General features: G+C 39.8%; 1 protein-coding gene across 4 annotated transcripts in view; it reads left to right on the forward strand.

Annotated features, from left to right (window-relative positions):
• VPS13D (vacuolar protein sorting 13 homolog D) overlaps positions 1-18,337 on the forward strand; it is a 93,304-nt gene that overhangs the window by 2,458 nt on the left and 72,509 nt on the right. For all 4 annotated transcript variants that reach the window (XM_064678611.1, XM_064678613.1, XM_064678612.1 and 1 more), the window contains exons 2-24: positions 60-228; positions 920-997; positions 1,232-1,422; positions 1,716-1,796; positions 2,111-2,227; positions 2,447-2,551; positions 2,882-3,052; positions 3,646-3,746; positions 4,596-4,764; positions 6,125-6,217; positions 6,937-7,147; positions 7,696-7,881; positions 8,103-8,233; positions 8,911-8,983; positions 9,478-9,648; positions 10,041-10,171; positions 10,511-10,643; positions 11,060-13,282; positions 13,468-13,619; positions 14,371-15,405; positions 16,135-16,225; positions 16,773-16,899; positions 17,749-17,929. In XM_064678611.1, the coding sequence (XP_064534681.1) occupies positions 132-228; positions 920-997; positions 1,232-1,422; positions 1,716-1,796; positions 2,111-2,227; positions 2,447-2,551; positions 2,882-3,052; positions 3,646-3,746; positions 4,596-4,764; positions 6,125-6,217; positions 6,937-7,147; positions 7,696-7,881; positions 8,103-8,233; positions 8,911-8,983; positions 9,478-9,648; positions 10,041-10,171; positions 10,511-10,643; positions 11,060-13,282; positions 13,468-13,619; positions 14,371-15,405; positions 16,135-16,225; positions 16,773-16,899; positions 17,749-17,929 (6,048 nt within the window). In that variant the 5' untranslated portion in view covers positions 60-131. The remainder of the gene's footprint in view (positions 1-59; positions 229-919; positions 998-1,231; positions 1,423-1,715; positions 1,797-2,110; positions 2,228-2,446; positions 2,552-2,881; positions 3,053-3,645; positions 3,747-4,595; positions 4,765-6,124; positions 6,218-6,936; positions 7,148-7,695; positions 7,882-8,102; positions 8,234-8,910; positions 8,984-9,477; positions 9,649-10,040; positions 10,172-10,510; positions 10,644-11,059; positions 13,283-13,467; positions 13,620-14,370; positions 15,406-16,134; positions 16,226-16,772; positions 16,900-17,748; positions 17,930-18,337) is intronic.

Here is an 18,337-nt window from a genome sequence, read left to right on the forward strand (position 1 = left end):
TCAGCTCTGCTGAGAGTGGATATTTCAGACAATAATTTTCTTCTTGTTTTTTCTTTCAGAGCGAGACTAATTATGGAACAGAAATCCAGAAAATGACAGAAAACCCTTAGTTGCCCTCTTCCAGGACAGTCATGTTGGAAGGGTTGGTAGCCTGGGTCCTCAACACCTACCTGGGCAAATATGTCAATAACCTGAACACAGACCAGCTCTCAGTGGCACTTCTGAAGGGTGAGGGAGGCCTTTCTGTTGTGTTTTTATACTGTGATTTAAAAAAAGAGAAGTGTTTTAATAATAACTGGAAGGTGGAATAGAAATAATCACTTAATATTGTGTTTAACCTTTAATTTAAATCAGGGCTTGGTGCTAGAACTTTACTGGGGCAGAAAGTGTTCTGCACTCTTTGCCTCTTACCTTTTGGTGCTTGTAGTTACTCCCCTGTAATCTGATTTGTGTCATGTTATGTCCACGAGTTCTGTACTTTGTACTCAGTCCTCCAATCAATACTCTCTGGTTCACCCTTTGCTGTGTTATCTGCTGTTTCTAGAGAGAATATTTTGTAACACTTCAAGGCTTTGCTGTGTGAGCTCTTGGCAATATTAAGAAAATAAGTATCTCTTTTGAAAAGATGATAAGGAAAGGCTTCCTCCGTGGTTACAGTGAAGTTCAGATCTAAAACCTCACAAGGGATTGCTTCTGGATGACCTCATCAAATAGTTTGAGCCCATGACATCAGAAAATTAACAAGTGTGTGAAGTAACCATTGTGATTGTAACACAACCTGGTTGGCTGTTCTCATGAAATCCTATTTGACTTTTTTAAAAAAACACAATACCAGTCATTTCAGGCTTACAGTGTTCAAGTTGGCTTTCTTTAGCATAATTCTGTTTAGCAGACTTGTTTTTTTTTCTGCTTTGTATAGGTGCTGTTGAATTGGAAAACTTGCCACTAAAAAAAGATGCTTTAAAGGAACTGGAATTACCGTTTGAAGTAAAGGCAGGTTTGTATTTTCCTTGTGTGTGCAGGACAGATATTTTCTGAACAGGAAGTGTTGCATGTTTTAGAGGACCCTTTACCTGTGAGTCAGAGCTTGAACAAATGAGTTACCCTGATTTTCAGGTTATTTCTGTTTTAGCTTGTTTGTTTCTTACACCACTTTTGCTTTGAGGTTTTCTAAGGGTGATAAAGTGAGTTTTCACAGGAATCTGACAGCGTCTCTGTTTTGTATATCCAGGTTTCATTGGCAAAATAACACTGCAGATCCCTTTTTATCGTCCACATGTGGATCCATGGGTGATTTCTGTCTCAAAACTGCACCTCATTGGTGCACCAGAAAAAAAGGGAGAGTTTGATGAGGAAAGGGAGAAGTTGCAAGAGAGAGAACACAAGAAAGCCCTTCTGCTGGCACTTGAGGAAAAATGGAAAGTGAGTCACGCTTGTGTTTCATAGTGTATGGATTATATTTGTCTCCTAACAAGTGGGAGAACAAATGCACAGGAAATGAAGTTAGAGTTGGATTTGTACCTGCTGACATAGTGCAATTTGTGCCCCACCACCCCTCACCATTGTGTCGTGTGTCCCACATATGTTGGAGACACTGAAATAGTTGGGGTTTTTTCTTTCTCCCTGTTAACAGTGATTTCAGTGTGTCAAAGGATATTTTCTCCTGACCAGCTGTTACAGTGGTTGGTAATGCTTATTCCTATTTTCTCTTTCAGAAAGAACAACAACAGAAAGGGGAGTCCTACTGGTACTCAGTTACTGCATCTGTAGTCACAAGAATTGTAGAAAACATTGAAGTAAGTCTGTGTGTCTTTGGTTGGCAGTTGCTCATTTGCCTTTAAAATGGAGAATAATGGTGGGATAGGGGAAAAAAAGTACACTGTGTTTGAAAGTGGCTTGTTGGGTTTTGAGGAGAAGGGCAGGGTCTTATGGGATCTGAGGAGAAGACAGAACCAGAGAGTACAAACACAGAAAAGAGGAACGGGATTTCTGTGAGGTCTAAATAACTACCAGAAATTGGAGAATTGCAGAAATCAGTATTAATGAAAAGTACTGCTGTCTGCTGTAAGGATATAAATAGTGTCTCTAGTAATGTTCTTTTTCTGTCTAGCTAAAAATCCAGGATGTGCATCTGAGGTTTGAAGATGGGGTCACAAATCCCTCGCAGCCCTTTGCGTTTGGCGTGTGCATCAAAAACGTCTCGATGCAAAATGCAGTGTTTGAACCAGTAAGTGCAACTGTGTTTGAGAGCTCCTGGCAGCTCAGGTGGGATCCTGCATTTTATGGGGCCTAGTAAACGTTTAGTAAACCACATGGCATTTTAATAATCTTTTGGTCGTTGTAATAAATGGATTCTGAGCATTTCATATTGTTTATTGAGTGTGTAGAACTGAAAACTCACCATGTGGTGTGTGATCTTGACTTTGTTCCACTTTTTCTGCTCCAGGTGGAGAAGCTCATGCGGAAAAAACAGCTGGATGTTGCTGATTTCAGTGTTTATTGGGATACCAACTGCACTTTGTTGGGTGACCTCCCTCCTGGTCAGCTGCAGGTACAGAGAGGGGTTTTGTATATGAAAGAGAAATTGTTGTTAGTCTCCCTTCTATACTGAAGACCCAACTGACTTAGAATTTATTGAATATGATGATTTCAAGAGCAACAGAAGTTTATGGTTTCATGCTCTAATGACAGGATACATGTGCAACCCGCAAAGGCTGTGCTGTGAAATACTTTGTTTTGCTTTTGAAGAGAGAACGTGCTTAAGAGGTTTTTTTCAGTGGACTGGCATCCAAATAAAGTACATTCCAATATATGAAACCAATGCATCCTAATAAGTATTGGACACTCACTTCTTAGAGAGTAATTTGCCTGTAACCCACAGGAAGCAATGGATAGAAGTATGGAAAGTCGGGCTCACAATTACATCATGGAGCCTGTCTGCACTTCTGCTCTTCTGAAGAGAAACTGCTCCAAGGAGCCTTTGAGATCCCGCCACACTCCACGGCTGGAATGTGACATTCAGCTTGAGACTATTCCCCTGAAGCTTTCACAGGTAAATACCAACCATTTACCTCTCAGTAACTGAAACAGAGACCATAAAACTGTGGCTGTTTTATGTGGCAGTTTTATGTTTGTAACATCTTAAATACCATTACTGCAGCATAAAATGAATACTCTCTGAAAGATTTTATTTGAGAGGCAGCTCAAATGGATATACTGAATAACTTGTTTGTTTTAAAGCCAAGCTTTCCAAAGTATTGAATTATTTTACTGCAACTCATTATTGCAAAAATATTAAATGTTTTGTTTGTTGTAGCAACAGAAGGGATGCATTTGGGGTTTTCAGTCTATAGAATATACAGTAGCAGCTGATGTTGTGTTGATAACTGAGATGGAAGGAGATTTCATTCTGTGCATTTGTAAATAAAGAAGTGTAAGTGGAATGTGGGAGAAGATATGTGACACTGGAGAACAAAATTATGAATTATGATTAATGTTAATCTAAATTCTGAAGCCATGTGCAGGCCGTTGATGCAGATAAACTAAGCTTGTGGTTGGGTTTTTGTTTGGGTTTTGTCCCCTCCCCTTTGCTTTGGAAAGCACTCCAGTATTGCCTCATTGATTTGTGTATTATTTCACTAACAGATGCAGTACCAGCAGATCATGGGATTTTTAAAGGAACTGGCAAGAAAGGAACGACAGCTTAAATTCAGGAAGTGGAGACCAAAGGTTACAGTAACAGAGAAGTAAGTACATCTCCATATGTGATGTTGTTATTAGGACATTAAAAGCTATACTAGGGAAACTAGCATGAGACAAATACAAAAGGGTACATAATACCCAAATATTAGAGATGCAGTTAATATTTTGTTCCTCTAGCTCAGAAATCAGTTGTAAATATTCAGACATAATTCAAACTTAAAATTATCCTTACCTGAGGCTTTCAATCCAGTTTATGTAACTCAGCATTTTGACTCTGCCTGATCCACGACAGCTGGACCAGATCCCACTGGGGTGGTGGGACTTTGGGGAGCACTGTCCTGACAATGTGTGGAACTAAATCCCACTGGGATGGTGGGACTTTGGGGAGCCCTGTCCTGCCAGTGTGTGGAACTAAATCCCACTGGGGTGGTGGGACTTTGGGGAGCCCTGTCCTGACAGTGTGTGGAACTAAATCCCACTGGGGTGGTGGGACTTTGGGGAGCCCTGTCCTGACAGTGTGTGGAACTAAATCCCACTGGGGTGGTGGGACTTTGGGGAGCCCTGTCCTGACAGTGTGTGGAACTAAATCCCACTGGGGTGGTGGGACTTTGGGGAGCCCTGTCCTGACAGTGTGTGGAACTAAATCCCACTGGGGTGGTGGGACTTTGGGGAGCCCTGTCCTGACAGTGTGTGGAACTAAATCCCACTGGGGTGGTGGGACTTTGGGGAGCCCTGTCCTGCCTGTGTGTGGAACCAGCCTATCTGCTGCTTTTCCTGGCCAGCTGCCCGCTGCTTCCCGCTGAATCTCCTGGACCTTTCACCAGTTTGCCATGCACTTGGGTTGTTTTTTTTTTATGAACTACTGGTAAGACAGTAATTTCCCACTTTTCCAGCTGCCGGGAGTGGTGGATCTTTGCTCTGAACGCGAATCTGTCGGAGATCAGGGAGCAGAGACAACGTTCCACATGGGAATTCGCGCTGCAGCGGGCCCGGGATGCCGTGTCCTACACTGACCTGTACTACAGCAAGCTGAAGGGGGAACCACTGACTGCTGCAGAGCAGGTATTTAGATCTGAGTTTCTTCTACAGTGTTAATTAATCATCTTACATTTGGGTCCTTTCATCTTTCCAAATTTAAAATCTGGTCTAGTTTAGAGACGCCTCGAGTCATGCTGTAGCCATTTTTGCTGAACAGACTCTCTTCTGACCACAGCTGAGCTTTTAAAGATGAAACCTGGGCCTGTGGGAGGTGTGTGTGCTGCAGGGTTCCTGTGTTTTTGTTTTGCTCTGCAAAAAGCTGTCTGTTTTTTGAGCTGTAACTGGTGTTCACCAAAAATAGCATTAACTGTTATAGAATGCTCATGTCAGCCTGTGACATCCTTTCTTAACTCATGTGCTCTGTAGATCCAAAATGTATTTAAGTATCAGAAATATGTCTGCCCCTATCGTTGGGTAGATAATTGGGAAAAAAATTGTGGCTAGTTGACAATGTGTTTGGGGGTCTTTTATTGTTTGTTTTGTTTTGTTTTTCCACAGTTGATTTTAGGATGAAGAATTTAGTGCCCCCAATAATTAACCTCTGACCTACTTCAGAACCCCCCCCCATGAACTATAATTAGCTGCTTTTTATTTTAATATATATTGGGACTTTTTTGTTGAATCAGTTGAGGGCACCATGTACCTCACCTGTCTTAATTACAAGTGCAAATCTGTTCATACTTTAAATTGTCTGTATACTTATGTTATTTAGAGATGAGCTGTAGGAGTAGGTCAGTGTACAGAAAATTTTACAATACGTGGCAAAGCAGTAGAGTGTTACTTTCATAGAGCTTGTATTGTGTTCAGCAGAGCTGTGACATGTAACAAGGGCAGTGGCAGTGGACTAGAAAAATGTCTTTGGATTTCTTGTTCCACAGTAAGATTCTTTAGGCTTAGGTGAAGTCATCATTTCCACAAACAACTTGTTAATCAGCACAAAGAAGACAACATGTCTGAGTAGCTGCCAATGAATACTAACATTGTCCTAAATTACACAGTTCATTTCCTCCACCTTCTTTACTCGACAGCAGCTTTTTTTGCTCCTGCCTAAGCAAGGCATCCTGTTCAATCAGGTTACTTTCCACAGCTTAAATTTTGTGCTGCAAATCTTGCTTCTGATTTCTGATAGGTGGATATAGTTGGGTAAAGAATTTTTACCCCGAAAAGTGTTAAAATAATATATTTTACAATGCAAATAAACTGTATTTGTAGTTGAGGAGAATGTCAGGGTTGCAGTTACCCACACGGGCACTTGGGTATGATCATTAATGCCATGTTAGTTGTTCCTATGAGTCTCTAACTCAGTGCAGAGGTATTTGAAATGTTTGTGAACAACATGCTGTGTTCTTTTACTGCAGGTACTTGACCTTTTTTGTCTTTCCAGGCAGAAATGCATCGCATTGAGGATGAGCAGACTTATGAAGAGCTGAAGATTCTGTATGAGATAGTTCACAATAAATTTCATGACCTGGTTGAGGTGAGGAATATTCTCCATACAGGGTAATATTTGCAATCTTTAGCTGATTATTCTGAGGTATTGTGTGTTCTGTTCTGCTAGAGAGCCTTAGCATGTATTTGCTTTGATTTAGATGTGTGGTATTAATGCTAAAATTGCAAAAATGTTCAGTTCCTGCAGTTTTTACTGTTGTGTCTCTTGCACAGTGAAATCTTTTGCCTAGTCATATGATGATCTTCCTCAGCAGTATCCTTGCCAGAATTTCTAGGGCAGGTACTCTCCATCTTAAAGAAACAGATAGTGGAAATGAGTGCTTGTAATGAGCCTTTTCCCAGAATAAATACGTGGCAGAAATGAGCCCCATGGAAATGGCTGCTGAGCACACTTCATAAAACGTGGACTAATCTCTGTAACAGTTCAATGTCATCTCTCTCAAATACAATTGCTAAAATTTAGAGCTGTGCTTTATGGTATCAAATGACTTCTTCTTTGGCTTAGTGTTTCTAGACTTAAGATTTAAATAATGACATATGGCTTCATATATGAATGTGCAGCACTAAGTGATCTATTTGTTATTTCTGTGCTGCTGCTCTTCTGTAGGCTGAGTATTGATTGAGACACTGCTGGAGTGCTGAGTAAACAGGAGATGGAGTTGTGTTTTCATTGTGATGTTTTTGTACACTTGTGATACTCTTTCACTTACCAGCAGTAATGTGTGTGTGTTCAATATTCAAACACAGAATGTCAAAGAGCCCTTGCCTGATTCCCTTGGAGGTTCCCCTACTGCAGAATCCACCCATGGCAGCAGCACTGGGATGCTGCAGTACCTCCAGTCTTGGTTTCCTGGCTGGGGAGGTTGGTATGGAGATACCCAGCAGACATATGAAGGTGAACCTTTTGAAGGGCTGCTGCCAGACCCAAAGGAACAGTGGAATCCAGAAGACATCCTGGGTATGGAAATACAGGGTTTGCTACCATAGTGTGATACCTGGTCCAGGTGAACAGAAACAGCTCTTTGGTTCTGTGCTGTTAAAGGGTTCCCTGTGTCACCTGAAGTACCCAGGTAGCAGAACCTGCCTAGAGCTTAACAACCTGTTGGAGTATCTCAGGACCTGGTGAACCTGCTGATTTCCAAAGTGTTATGTGCAATAAATTTGCTTCCACTGTTGTTGATGTTTATGGCAAAGAGCTTTGGGGCTTTTTCTATTCAAGTGGGGGGTTCATGTGACTGGGTATAACAGTAACAGTCCTGGGTTGTTGGGGTCTTTGTAAATTTAGATTTACATTACCTTATTGAAGTAGAAGAGTTCTATGGAATATTCAGTATTTTTGAGGAAAAAGGTTTAGCTGCTCTATCTTTTGTTTCTGTTCTTCTTCCCTAGAGCTGGAGAAATCTTTATTTTCAAATCAAAGAAACTGTTTCGTTCTTCAGTAGCCTTTCGCAATCTTAATTTATTTAATATGTTCTTTTGGGTTTTGTTTTGTTTTTTTTTCATTAGGTGCAGATGAATTTTTTGATCCTGCTGCAGATGCTTCAAGCATGAATACCTTTACCAAGAGAGATCATGTTTTTGCTAAATTAAATCTACAGTTGCAGGGTGGCTCTTTCACTCTTTTGCATAAGAAGAAGAAGAAGAAGGTGGTGCCTGCTGAGGAGACTGCTTTTATGCAGCTGGAGTTTTCAGGTAATAAGCCCATTTCTGTTCTTTCTCCAGAAGGACCAGAGCTGCCTCACAGTCATTGTAATGTATAACAAACTATAAAAATGTTTGGGTTTTTTGGTAGAAATAAATATACATTTAAGTACTTTCAAAAGTGCTTGTTGGACAGTGTTTGTTATCTGTGAAATTAAAGTAAAATGTATCCTGTGTACTAAAAGGAACAATTTTATGTCTTTATGTTCCAGGTGTAAAGATCTTGGCAGAATCCCTTCCTCGCAGAAAGTCTTCCCTTCTCAAAGTTCAGCTTGGTGGCCTTTTCCTGAGGGATTTGGCAACAGAAGGGACCATATTTCCTGTTCTTGTTTTCCCAAATCCTGTAGGTGAAAGAAACTCTCTAAGTTACTCTGTAGGCTGCATAAGTGTGTATGAAACTAGTTATACTCCAAAACTCAACACATGTTTTTCTTATCCCAGAAAGAGAACACAAAAGTCTTGAGGAAAAATTTCCACTTGCTGAACTTAGTTTTCCCCTCCCTTTCAAAAGATCATTTGCAGAAGTCCTCATCTTTTGCTCTGTATGATTGTGACTTTAACCTTTTATGTGTTGGGATGAAGATAATTTGTTGAACATTTGATTTTTGGAACAATCAGCATTGCTCCTTAACCAGTGATTGTTCTTTTCCATAAAGCTCTGTGGTCCAAGTAAAGGTTTTATTTCCCCTGTACACTGGTACACTAAAGGCAGAAATGAATTCCAGAGGAGATTTCAAATTTCTCTTCCGAGCAAACAAAATTTGAATGCAATGCCATGAGAATTTACCATTTTGTACTTTGTACTGGCTGCAATTTGCACTTCAGCCTGTCTGCTGCAGGAGTGGGTAGTGTTGGCTTCTTAGTCATACTTTCTTCTCCTGTTTCACCATGGCAGGGAAAAAAAATGTACATAATAATCTCAGGCTATACATACATTTCAACAGAAAATACTTTTATGCTTATATCAGGTGGCTTGGTTGATTTTATCTAAACAATCTTTTTCTTTTAAATTCTTATCAGCAAAAAGAGGTTGGCTGCATGTCTTCCTTTGGACTCCAAAGTTTGTCCTCAGAAATGACTAATCAGAACACTGGTAAAGATTTCATTTTATGTTTGATGACATAATTCCTACAAACCAGAAATTTCAAAACTGAGTGCCTAGAGTTTTGAATTCATGCAAATGCTTTTTGCAAGTGGTAAAGATAAAATCATAGAAGCTTTGTTTGGCCAGAAGGGTGGATGCAAGTTGGCTGTAAAGAAAGTAAGAAAAGATGTATTTCAAGACAATAGGAGTGTATCTGCTCTGTGTTTCGGTTTAAAAAAGTTGTTAGGAGTTCAACAGTAAGGCCCCAGTTTTACAAATGTTTTTATATATATACAAACATGTTGAATTCTGTTGATTGTAGAAGTTGATTGTGTTATTGCTTTTCTGTTACTGAAGAATTCTTAGACACTTCTACCTTCCTGGTAGTACCAGTTAAAAATCAGTTACTAAATTCTTTGGGGTTTGTTTTTTGCTTTTGTCTATTTGTTTGTTCGGGTTTTTTTTTCACAACTGCTTTTTATAGCTTTTTTTTTTTTTTTCAGTTGCAGATCCTGATGCCCCAGTGTTTGAGATGCTTTATGAGAGAAATCCAATCCACAGCACTTTTGAGAGGCGCCTGGAAGTCAGTACCAGACCTCTAAACATTATTTACAATCCACAAGCCATTAAGAAAGTAGCTGACTTCTTCTACAAGGGAAGGGTTCATACCTCAGGTTAACCTTTATTGTGTTTTTTGGTGGGGTTGGGGTTTTGTTGGTGGTATCATATCTTTTCTTGTCTTTGATTTTTATTTATTCGCATTCTTAGAAACACAAAGCACAAATCAAAGAATCCCCACTTTAAATTTCAATTAAGCTAATAAAGACCAGAAAAAGGTTAAGGAAGTGTTTTTTTAGGGGGACTGTTTGTTTTGTGCTTAGATGCTTCCTTTTCTTTGTGCAGCAGCCTGACGAGTACAGACAGTGCCTTTCACCTGCTGCGTTTGCCTGGCCTATATTTTACTGCAAAAACTCAAATCTTTTCTGTTTTCTCCTTCTTTTCTTTTTTTCCTGGTTCAGTAACATGAACAAAGTTATACCTAGTGAGTTTTCCATCTCTTGTGCAGGTTTTGGTTATCAATCTGAGTTAGAGGCAAGAGTGGCTGAAGCTGCCAGAAGACAGTACAACAAGCTGAAAATGCAGACAAAAGCTGAAATCAGGCAAACTATTGATCGTTTGCTGGTTGGAGACTTCATTGTAAGTTTGTGTCCCAAAAATGTTTATGTACCTTTCAGCCTTTTGTTTTAGGACTTGAAGCTCTAAGAGTGGGGCTTGTTGTTTGTTTGTGTGGTCTTTTTAAGCAGGTGGGGGGTTATACAGGTGATGGTGTAATATTCCTTTGCTGTCAGGAAATCCATGTTTGTGGTGCAGGGGATGTTTCACCTGCTGAAAAATGTCTCTTTATTGGCTGTAAAGGGAGTCTGTGGTTTAACAAGGTACCAAACTTGAGTGTGGCTGGAGTTTGTGAAGGTCAGCTCATGGCTTTTTTGCTTATGTTTTTTTCTGGGCTATTAAGTCTTCCTTCTTAACTTGCAGGAAAACAGCAAAAGCTGGACTGTGTGCCTTGATATCTCTGCCCCTCAGGTGATCTTTCCTGATGATTTCAAATTTGTGGATCCAGTGTTAGTTGTTGTAGATCTGGGAAGAATATTACTCACCAATTCTCAAGGTATGATCTAGAATTATTGTAGCTTTCCACCTTCTTTCAGAAACTCAGAGCTTAAAAACAAAAGGGTAAAAAAGGACAGGGAAGTTTTGAGGGGGGGATTCTCGATTTCTAAAGTAGAAAGAATCCTTTTCTTATGATAATAGAATGAAAGTCAATATTAGTCAATAAAGTCAATTGAACAACTGATAGATTTAAACCACACACACACACACAGAGATATATATATATATAAACCTAATAGAATCTGATAGTATATAATATATAAGGAGACAAAGACAGTGCAGGTATGATTTGTGTTTAAAAAAATACAGCTTAAGACTGGATGACCAGATAACGATAAGAAACTTTTGGAATCAAATACTTTTTTGAATACTTTTGTTTATTTGTTTGTTTACTATTATTTTTTTAATCCACAGAAGAATCTAAAAGAACTGCAGATAATTTTTCCTCAGAAGCCAATGAACTGAGTGATGAGGAATATAAAACACCTCTTGCAACTCCTCCCAATACCCCTCCACCAGAATCCAACACCAGTAGTGGCATCAAAATGTCTGAATTTACTGGAGTAGAAATAAGTGAAGAGCAGCTACAGGCACACTTAATGAGTAAAAAAATGTATGAGAGATACACACTGTCATTTATGGACCTTCAGATCATGGTGGGCCGAGTGAAAGACAACTGGAAGCACGTTCAGGACAGTGATGTGGGTCCAACCCACGTGGTAGAAAAATTCAACGTTCACCTGCAGCTGGAGCGCAGACTGATCTACACCTCGGACCCCAAATACCCAGGGGCTGTCCTGTCTGGCAACCTGCCAGACTTGAAAATTCACATCAATGAAGACAAAATACTGGCTCTGAAGAACTGCCTTACGCAGCTGAGCACGTCTGAAACCAAGTCTGCAGATGCCCTGCACTTGGGGAGAGACAAGATCTTTGCAGAGGTGGACCAGTTTGGCAGTTTGCACGACTCTGTGATGAATCTCACCCAGAGTGTTGTCATGCTGGAGCAGCACACCAGGGAGGTTCTTGTGGAGTCTCAGCTGCTTTTGGCCGAGTTCAAGGTGAACTGTATGCAGCTGGGTGTGGAGAGCAACGGGAGATACATCGCTGTGCTCAAGGTTTTTGGCACCAACGCCCATTTTGTGAAGAGGCCATATGATGCAGAGGTGTCCCTGACTGTCCATGGCCTCTTGCTGGTTGATACTATGCAAACATATGGAACAGATTTTGATCTCCTGATGGCTTCTCATAAGAATCTGAGCTTTGATGTCCCAACAGGGAGCCTTCGAGACAGCAGGGCTCAGTCCCCGGTTTCTGGACCACACGATGCACGTCCCATCGATGTCACTGCTTTGGCAGAGAGATGCACTGCAGCCTCAAACACTTCACCTGGGAACAATGGAAAGGATCAAGAGTCCCTGATAAAATTAGAGTATCAGTTTGTGAGTGCAGAGTGCCCATCCATGAATTTGGATAGCAGCCTGCAGGTGATCTCTCTACAGGTCAACAACCTGGATATCATCCTTAATCCAGAGACTATCGTTGAACTGATTGGGTTTCTCCAGAAATCTTTCCCAAAGGACAAAGAAGATTCTAGTCCTCAGCCTTTAATCACTGACTTGGAAAGAGATTGGAGGGAACAGGAAACATTCCAGTCTACTTATGCCCAGAACACAGAGGTAGCAGTTGATATTCACTGGTTGAATATACTCCTCCTCAGGACAGTTGGCATGACAAATGGAGAAAAATATGGCAGAAAAATTGCCACAGCCAGTATTGGTGGCACCAAAGTGAATGTCTCCATGTGCAGTAAACTGGATGTGAATGGCTCTCTTGGATGCCTTCACCTTATGGATCTGACACAGGACAATGTAAAGAACCAGTACGTGGTGAGCATAGGGAACACAGTGAGGTATGAAAATCTCATGGGTGATGTAGATTACTTTGAATCTTTGTTCTTCAGGCTCGATGATGGGAATAGCCTTCCAGATGCTTTAAGTTTCACTTTCACAGAAAAGTCAAAAGAGGAGTGTTCTCTCAACCTCAAAATGGCCTCCTTACACTACAACCACTCAGCCAAATTCCTGAAGGAGCTGACTTTGTCCATGGATGAGCTGGAGGAGAACTTCCGCAGCATGTTGAAAAGTGCAGCCTCCAAAGTCACCACAGTCCTGGCAACTAAAACTGCTGAATACAGTGAGATGGTTTCTTTGTTTGATACCACCCCACGATCAAGAGATGTTGCCAGCACAGAAGATAATGAAGGGGATGCATTTGGACCACAGCCCCTCAAAACTGATACTATCAAGCTCATATTGAATATAAACATTGAATCCCCAATTGTCTCCATACCTCGAAAGCCTGGTAGCTCTGAACTGCTTGTAGGTCATCTGGGACAGATATCAATCCAGAATTTTGTACCAGGAGAAGATGAATCTACGAGTGATAGGCTGCAAGTTGAAATTAAAGATATTAAAATGTATTCTTTAAATAGCAGTCAGTTTACGAGCAAGAAGGAGGCTGCAAGTGAGACACCTCATGGGCCACATTCTTCCTCAGGTCCTGCCAGTGTTAACAGCCAGGAAGAATCCCATTTTACTCGTCATGACTTCTTTGAATCATTACATAAAGGCCATGGTATGTTAATCAGAGGAGTCTTAATGACTTTAGTATAAGCAGTAGATGGTGCTAAATATGTGTATTGTCCATAGGTCTGACTGTGTTTTGAGCAAGTTCAATAGCTACTACATGATCTCTTCTGTACAGTCTTTATAGGATAATCACTTTTTCTAATGTTGTTTTAATTTCACTTTCTCTTAAAGCTTTCCACATTCTGAATAACACCACCATCCAGTTTAAATTGGAAAAGATCCCACTAGACAGAGATTTGGAGTTAACTTTTCCTCTGAGTAATGAAGACTTTGGAGTATCAAGTGTTATGAGGATTGAAGGGAAATTTGTGAACCCTCTTCAGGTACAGAAATGTAGCAATTTCCACTATCAATATAAAAGTATTTCCCTGCATGGAAGATAAGTATTTTTCAGGCCAGTATCTTCAGATTTAACATACTGGTAGTTTAGAAATCATATCCTTATACACATAGTTTGAAGAGACAGTCTTAAGTCATAATAACAATGATGAACATTTAACCTCATTTGGGGGCATTTTAGACATCTTTATGAATTAGTCTAACTTTTGCTTACCTTGAACACAGAAGCAAAAGTAATTGTGTCACTGTCCAAATAAATGTATTTGCAGTTCTAGTAGAAACTAAGAATTAAAATGCCATTATCTTGAAAAAAATCTGTGCAGGAGCAGAGGTTTTAAATAAAGGAAACTGAAACTTCTAAAGCTAAGGAGACAAGCAATGATGGCTAAGTAGAAAGTTTGTTCCATATATTACTGTATAATCTCAGCATGGCAAATTAAGTTTGGATGGTTAATTATTTTTAACTAACTCTGTGTGGATGGTTTTTGCCCCAGGAATACAAGGGATCCTCTTGTGGGATCCTCTCCTGTATGTTTCCACTTGGTGTCATCTTGCAGAGCTAATACAGAAGAATTGTTTTGCTTCAACTTTGCATTGTACCTTGTTCTGGATTACGTTTTACTTGTGGTTTGAAATTGCACAGTCTTTCCACTTGTGAGTTTTAAAATGTATGTACTGTTTTTATTAATATGGAGAGCTGTAACGTGATGGTTGTTTCTTTTCTCTGCGTTGTAGGTGGTGCTAGCAAAACACGTGTATGAACAAGTCCTTCAGACTCTGGATAATTTAATTTACAGCGAAGACTTGAACAAATTTTCAACCACTTCTGTCTCTCCAACTGGTCTTAGTTCTCCTTCAGCATCAGTTCATAGTGCAGGCACAGAATTCTCGAGTGAGCGGAAGGAAAATGGCTTATTCAGCCACTCCGGTTTTAATTCTGTTCCAAACAAGCCCTTAGCTGTCAGGGAAACTAAGTCTTTTACTCAGATTCAAGCAAACTTTCATATCTCAGAGCTCCAGGTTCAGCTAAGTGGTGATCTCACCCTTGGGGCACAAGGTCTTGTCAGCCTTAAGTTTCAGGATTTTGATGTTGAGTTTGCCAAAGATCACCCTCAGACCTTGTCCATCCAGATTGCCTTGCGCTCCCTGCTGATGGAGGATCTCCTGGAAAAGAAACCAGACTCCAAGTATAAGAACCTCATGGTGTCCCGGGGAGCACCCAAGCCCTCCAGTTTAGCACATAAGGAGTATCTTTCCCAGTCCTGTCCCTCAGTATCCAATGCAGAATATCCAGATATGCCACGTTCCCTCCCTTCCCACATGGAAGAAGCACCAAATGTCTTTCAGCTTTACCAAAGACCAGTTTGTGCCTCCCGTAAGAAGCCAAAAGAAGTTGCTGATTCTGAGTATCCTCTGACTCCACCTCCTTCTCCAACAGCAGACAGATCCAAGTTGCCCTGTGGAAAAAGTAACTTTGATGATTCCTTAGTCCATATCAATATATTTCTAGTGGATAGGAAACATCCCGAATTTTCCTCTCGCTATCACAAAATTAACCGTAGTGTAGATGTTGATTTTAATTGCCTAGATGTCTTAATAACTTTGCAAACTTGGGTAGTGATACTGGATTTCTTTGGGATTGGATCCACTGCTGATAACCATGCTATGAAGCCGCAGCCTGAAGATACTCAGCAGACAATCAAATCAGAAATAAATTCCTTGTCAGCTTCTCAAGCCCAAGAGCCTGTAAACACTAAACTGGATCTGAAGGTATACTTGAGATGCAAAACAGTAATTGGATTGTCTGTCATAAAACCTCTGGTTTATAGAAACTTAAGGTGACATTTACATCAAATGTTTTATATTCCAGTGGGGAATGTGCATAAATTCAGAAACAGGTTCAAAGTGTGTGTAGATCTAGCTTAAAAAAAATAGGAGTTATAGAAAAGCAAAACATTTGCAAAATGATTGACTCCCTTGCTCTGTGACCCTCCTGTCTTGAATGGTAAAGTTGCTTCAGTATTAAAGACCTGACATGCTGAAGTTGGTACTGTGCTGTTCTAGGTACTATGGAGTTATTTATACAAAAAAAGTATATACCTTTATATATATATATATATGTATATCTCCATAGATGTCTATACATCTAGATGTATAAACATTTTTTTTTAAAAGACTATGATATACATACATATATATATATTTAGTCTTTGCCCAAAGGTCTAACTTAGATGGGAGAAGCCTTCAAAGATAAAAGGATGCAGATGACAGTGCTGGGATTTGTTGTTGGCCTGGTCACTCTGTATTGCTTGGGAGACCTGTTGATGTGCAAACAAGGGAGTAAAAATGTTGCTTTCCTGCTGTGTCTCCCAATCAGATAATTGTTGTTTGCCATTCATGTGTTACAGTGCACTTGTCTGGAAAAATAAACTAAACAAGATGTTCCAGCTCTCAAGTCATGTTGTTTAATACCAATTTGTTGTTTTTTTGTTTGGCCAGGTCCATTCTTTGTCCTTAGTCCTGAATAAGACAACCAGTGAACTTGCTAAAGCCAGCGTGGCAAAACTTGCAGCTCACTTGGAAGTGATTGGTGAGTAGATGGAAGGGCTGAGGTTGTTTGCAGCTTAAAACACAAAGAGGTTTGCACTGGAGTTGTGATTTGAAATGTTTTAATTTTGGTGCTCACTGGGTATTTGTGTTTTTCCTGGACAAGATGCACATTCCCTTCCCACTGCTTCTTCCTCTGCTTTTTCAGGCTTGATTTGAAATCCTGGCAGCCCTCCCAGTTGTCAAACCCTTGATCATTTTAGCTGAGTGTGGCTGGGATTTTAATACTTCACTTTCACAGATCAGAACAGTAGTGTTTATTACTGTTTGAGAGGAAAAAAAGCAGTTGTATCTAAGTTTTCCCAAATCAAAGTAGTGTGATCACATGATGTATGTAAAGCATAGAGTTATGTCTGGGTTAATCTAATCTTTGTAGCAGAAAGATGTGATTTTCTTTGAACATAAGGTTTAATGTTTAATTGAATGTGATTGATTTAATTACTTGTAACGAGGTTATCCCACTAATAGAAACTTCTGGGGTTTAGTAACTTATCTGTGAGAATCCTGATTGTCTGTCCTTTGTTTTGCAGAGGGAGATTTAGCCTTGCAGGGAAGTATTGGAAGTCTGTCCTTAAGTGATCTTACAGCTCATGGAGAATTTTACAGAGAACGTTTCACTACCAGTGGTGAAGAAGCTCTCATTTTCCAAATCTTTAAGTATGAATTTAAACTTCTTGTTACTCATTATTAGCTCCCAACACTCCCAAAACCCAAACAAACCCAAAATACCCAAACTCTCAGGGCTGCATGATTCTGCTTTGGCCTCTTGTGACCTAAATGAGACTTTGAACATTTTCAGTCATAAACTTATGATTTTAAACTTTTCTTTGTCTGCAATGTACATGGTTTATCAAGAAAAGTAGCTTTTTAATTCCCTCTAAAGCTGTTCTTGAAACTACATTGATAGTTCCTAGATAAAACAGTAGTTGATTTTTAAAAGATGGAAAAGATTTTCAAGTGATGAAATAGATTTTGCATTGCTTCTTAATTTAGGAATTAGGGGTTTGCTTTTGTCATAGTGTACATTTGAATTCTTCTGCTTTGTTTAAAGCCAGAGTTCTTATCCTGTGCTGTTTCATGGTTTGCCACCCCCTCCTCCACCCACTAGAATTAATCAGAGTAGAAATCATTCAAGTAATGTTATGGAATTAATTTCAAATATATCAGCACACTGATTCAGAGTTGAATGTACATATTATCATGCAGTGGAGCACTTACCTTAAAATATAAAATCACCAAAGGTCTGTCTGGTATGTAGAGCTAAAAGGTACATTCCAAATGTAGAATTTTCTTGTTTGCTTAATTAAAACTCCTACATATACATAATTTAGAAATAATTAATACAAGCCCAATTCTTCATGTCTGTAACTGAAATAGTTTTAATTACATGCCACGAACATCAGTAAAATCCTCTATATTATTATTGTTTTGAGTGCAAAAAAATGAATAAGCGGTTTATAAAAGGTAGCTGAGATTGCTAAATGTTGCTTTTAACCTTTCTTCCAGGTATGGGAGGCCAGACCCTTTGCTGCAGAGGGAGTGTGACATCCGTGTCACCCTGAGGATGGCCTCAGTGCAGTATGTGCACACCCAGCGCTTCCAGGCTGAGGTGGTGTCCTTCATCCAGCATTTCACTCAACTTCAGGACGTCCTGGGGAGGCAAAGAGCAGCCATTGAAGGACAAACAGTATGTCTGGGGTTTTTTCTGTTCTTTCCCAGCTTGTCTTTTGCAGTTGAAATGCAATATGTAATTTATGTTAATGCAGCAACTCAATTAAATTGAAATGGTGAGAGGCTTCAGAGTTCTGGTGTTGCTGCAGATTTCTCATCTTGTAGTCAAAACACCTTATTTAGGGCCATCCTGCAGCTCTTTGAAAGTGTAGAATACCAAATGTACACATTACTTAAAACACCTGGATCCTGCAGGATCCACTGGTCAAAAAGTCAAGGTGTTATCTTACCTTTTTCTCCAATGTAATAATACCTGAATAAGGAGAACCAAGGGAGAAGTTCTGTTCCACTCAGGTCTCTGGTTTAGTTTGCTGGTAGACTGAGAAAATCAGATGCTGAACTCAAGCATGATAAAACCTATCAA

This window comes from Pseudopipra pipra, chromosome 22 (assembly GCF_036250125.1).
Source record: "Pseudopipra pipra isolate bDixPip1 chromosome 22, bDixPip1.hap1, whole genome shotgun sequence".
In the NCBI taxonomy this organism is placed as follows: Eukaryota; Metazoa; Chordata; class Aves; order Passeriformes; family Pipridae; genus Pseudopipra; species Pseudopipra pipra.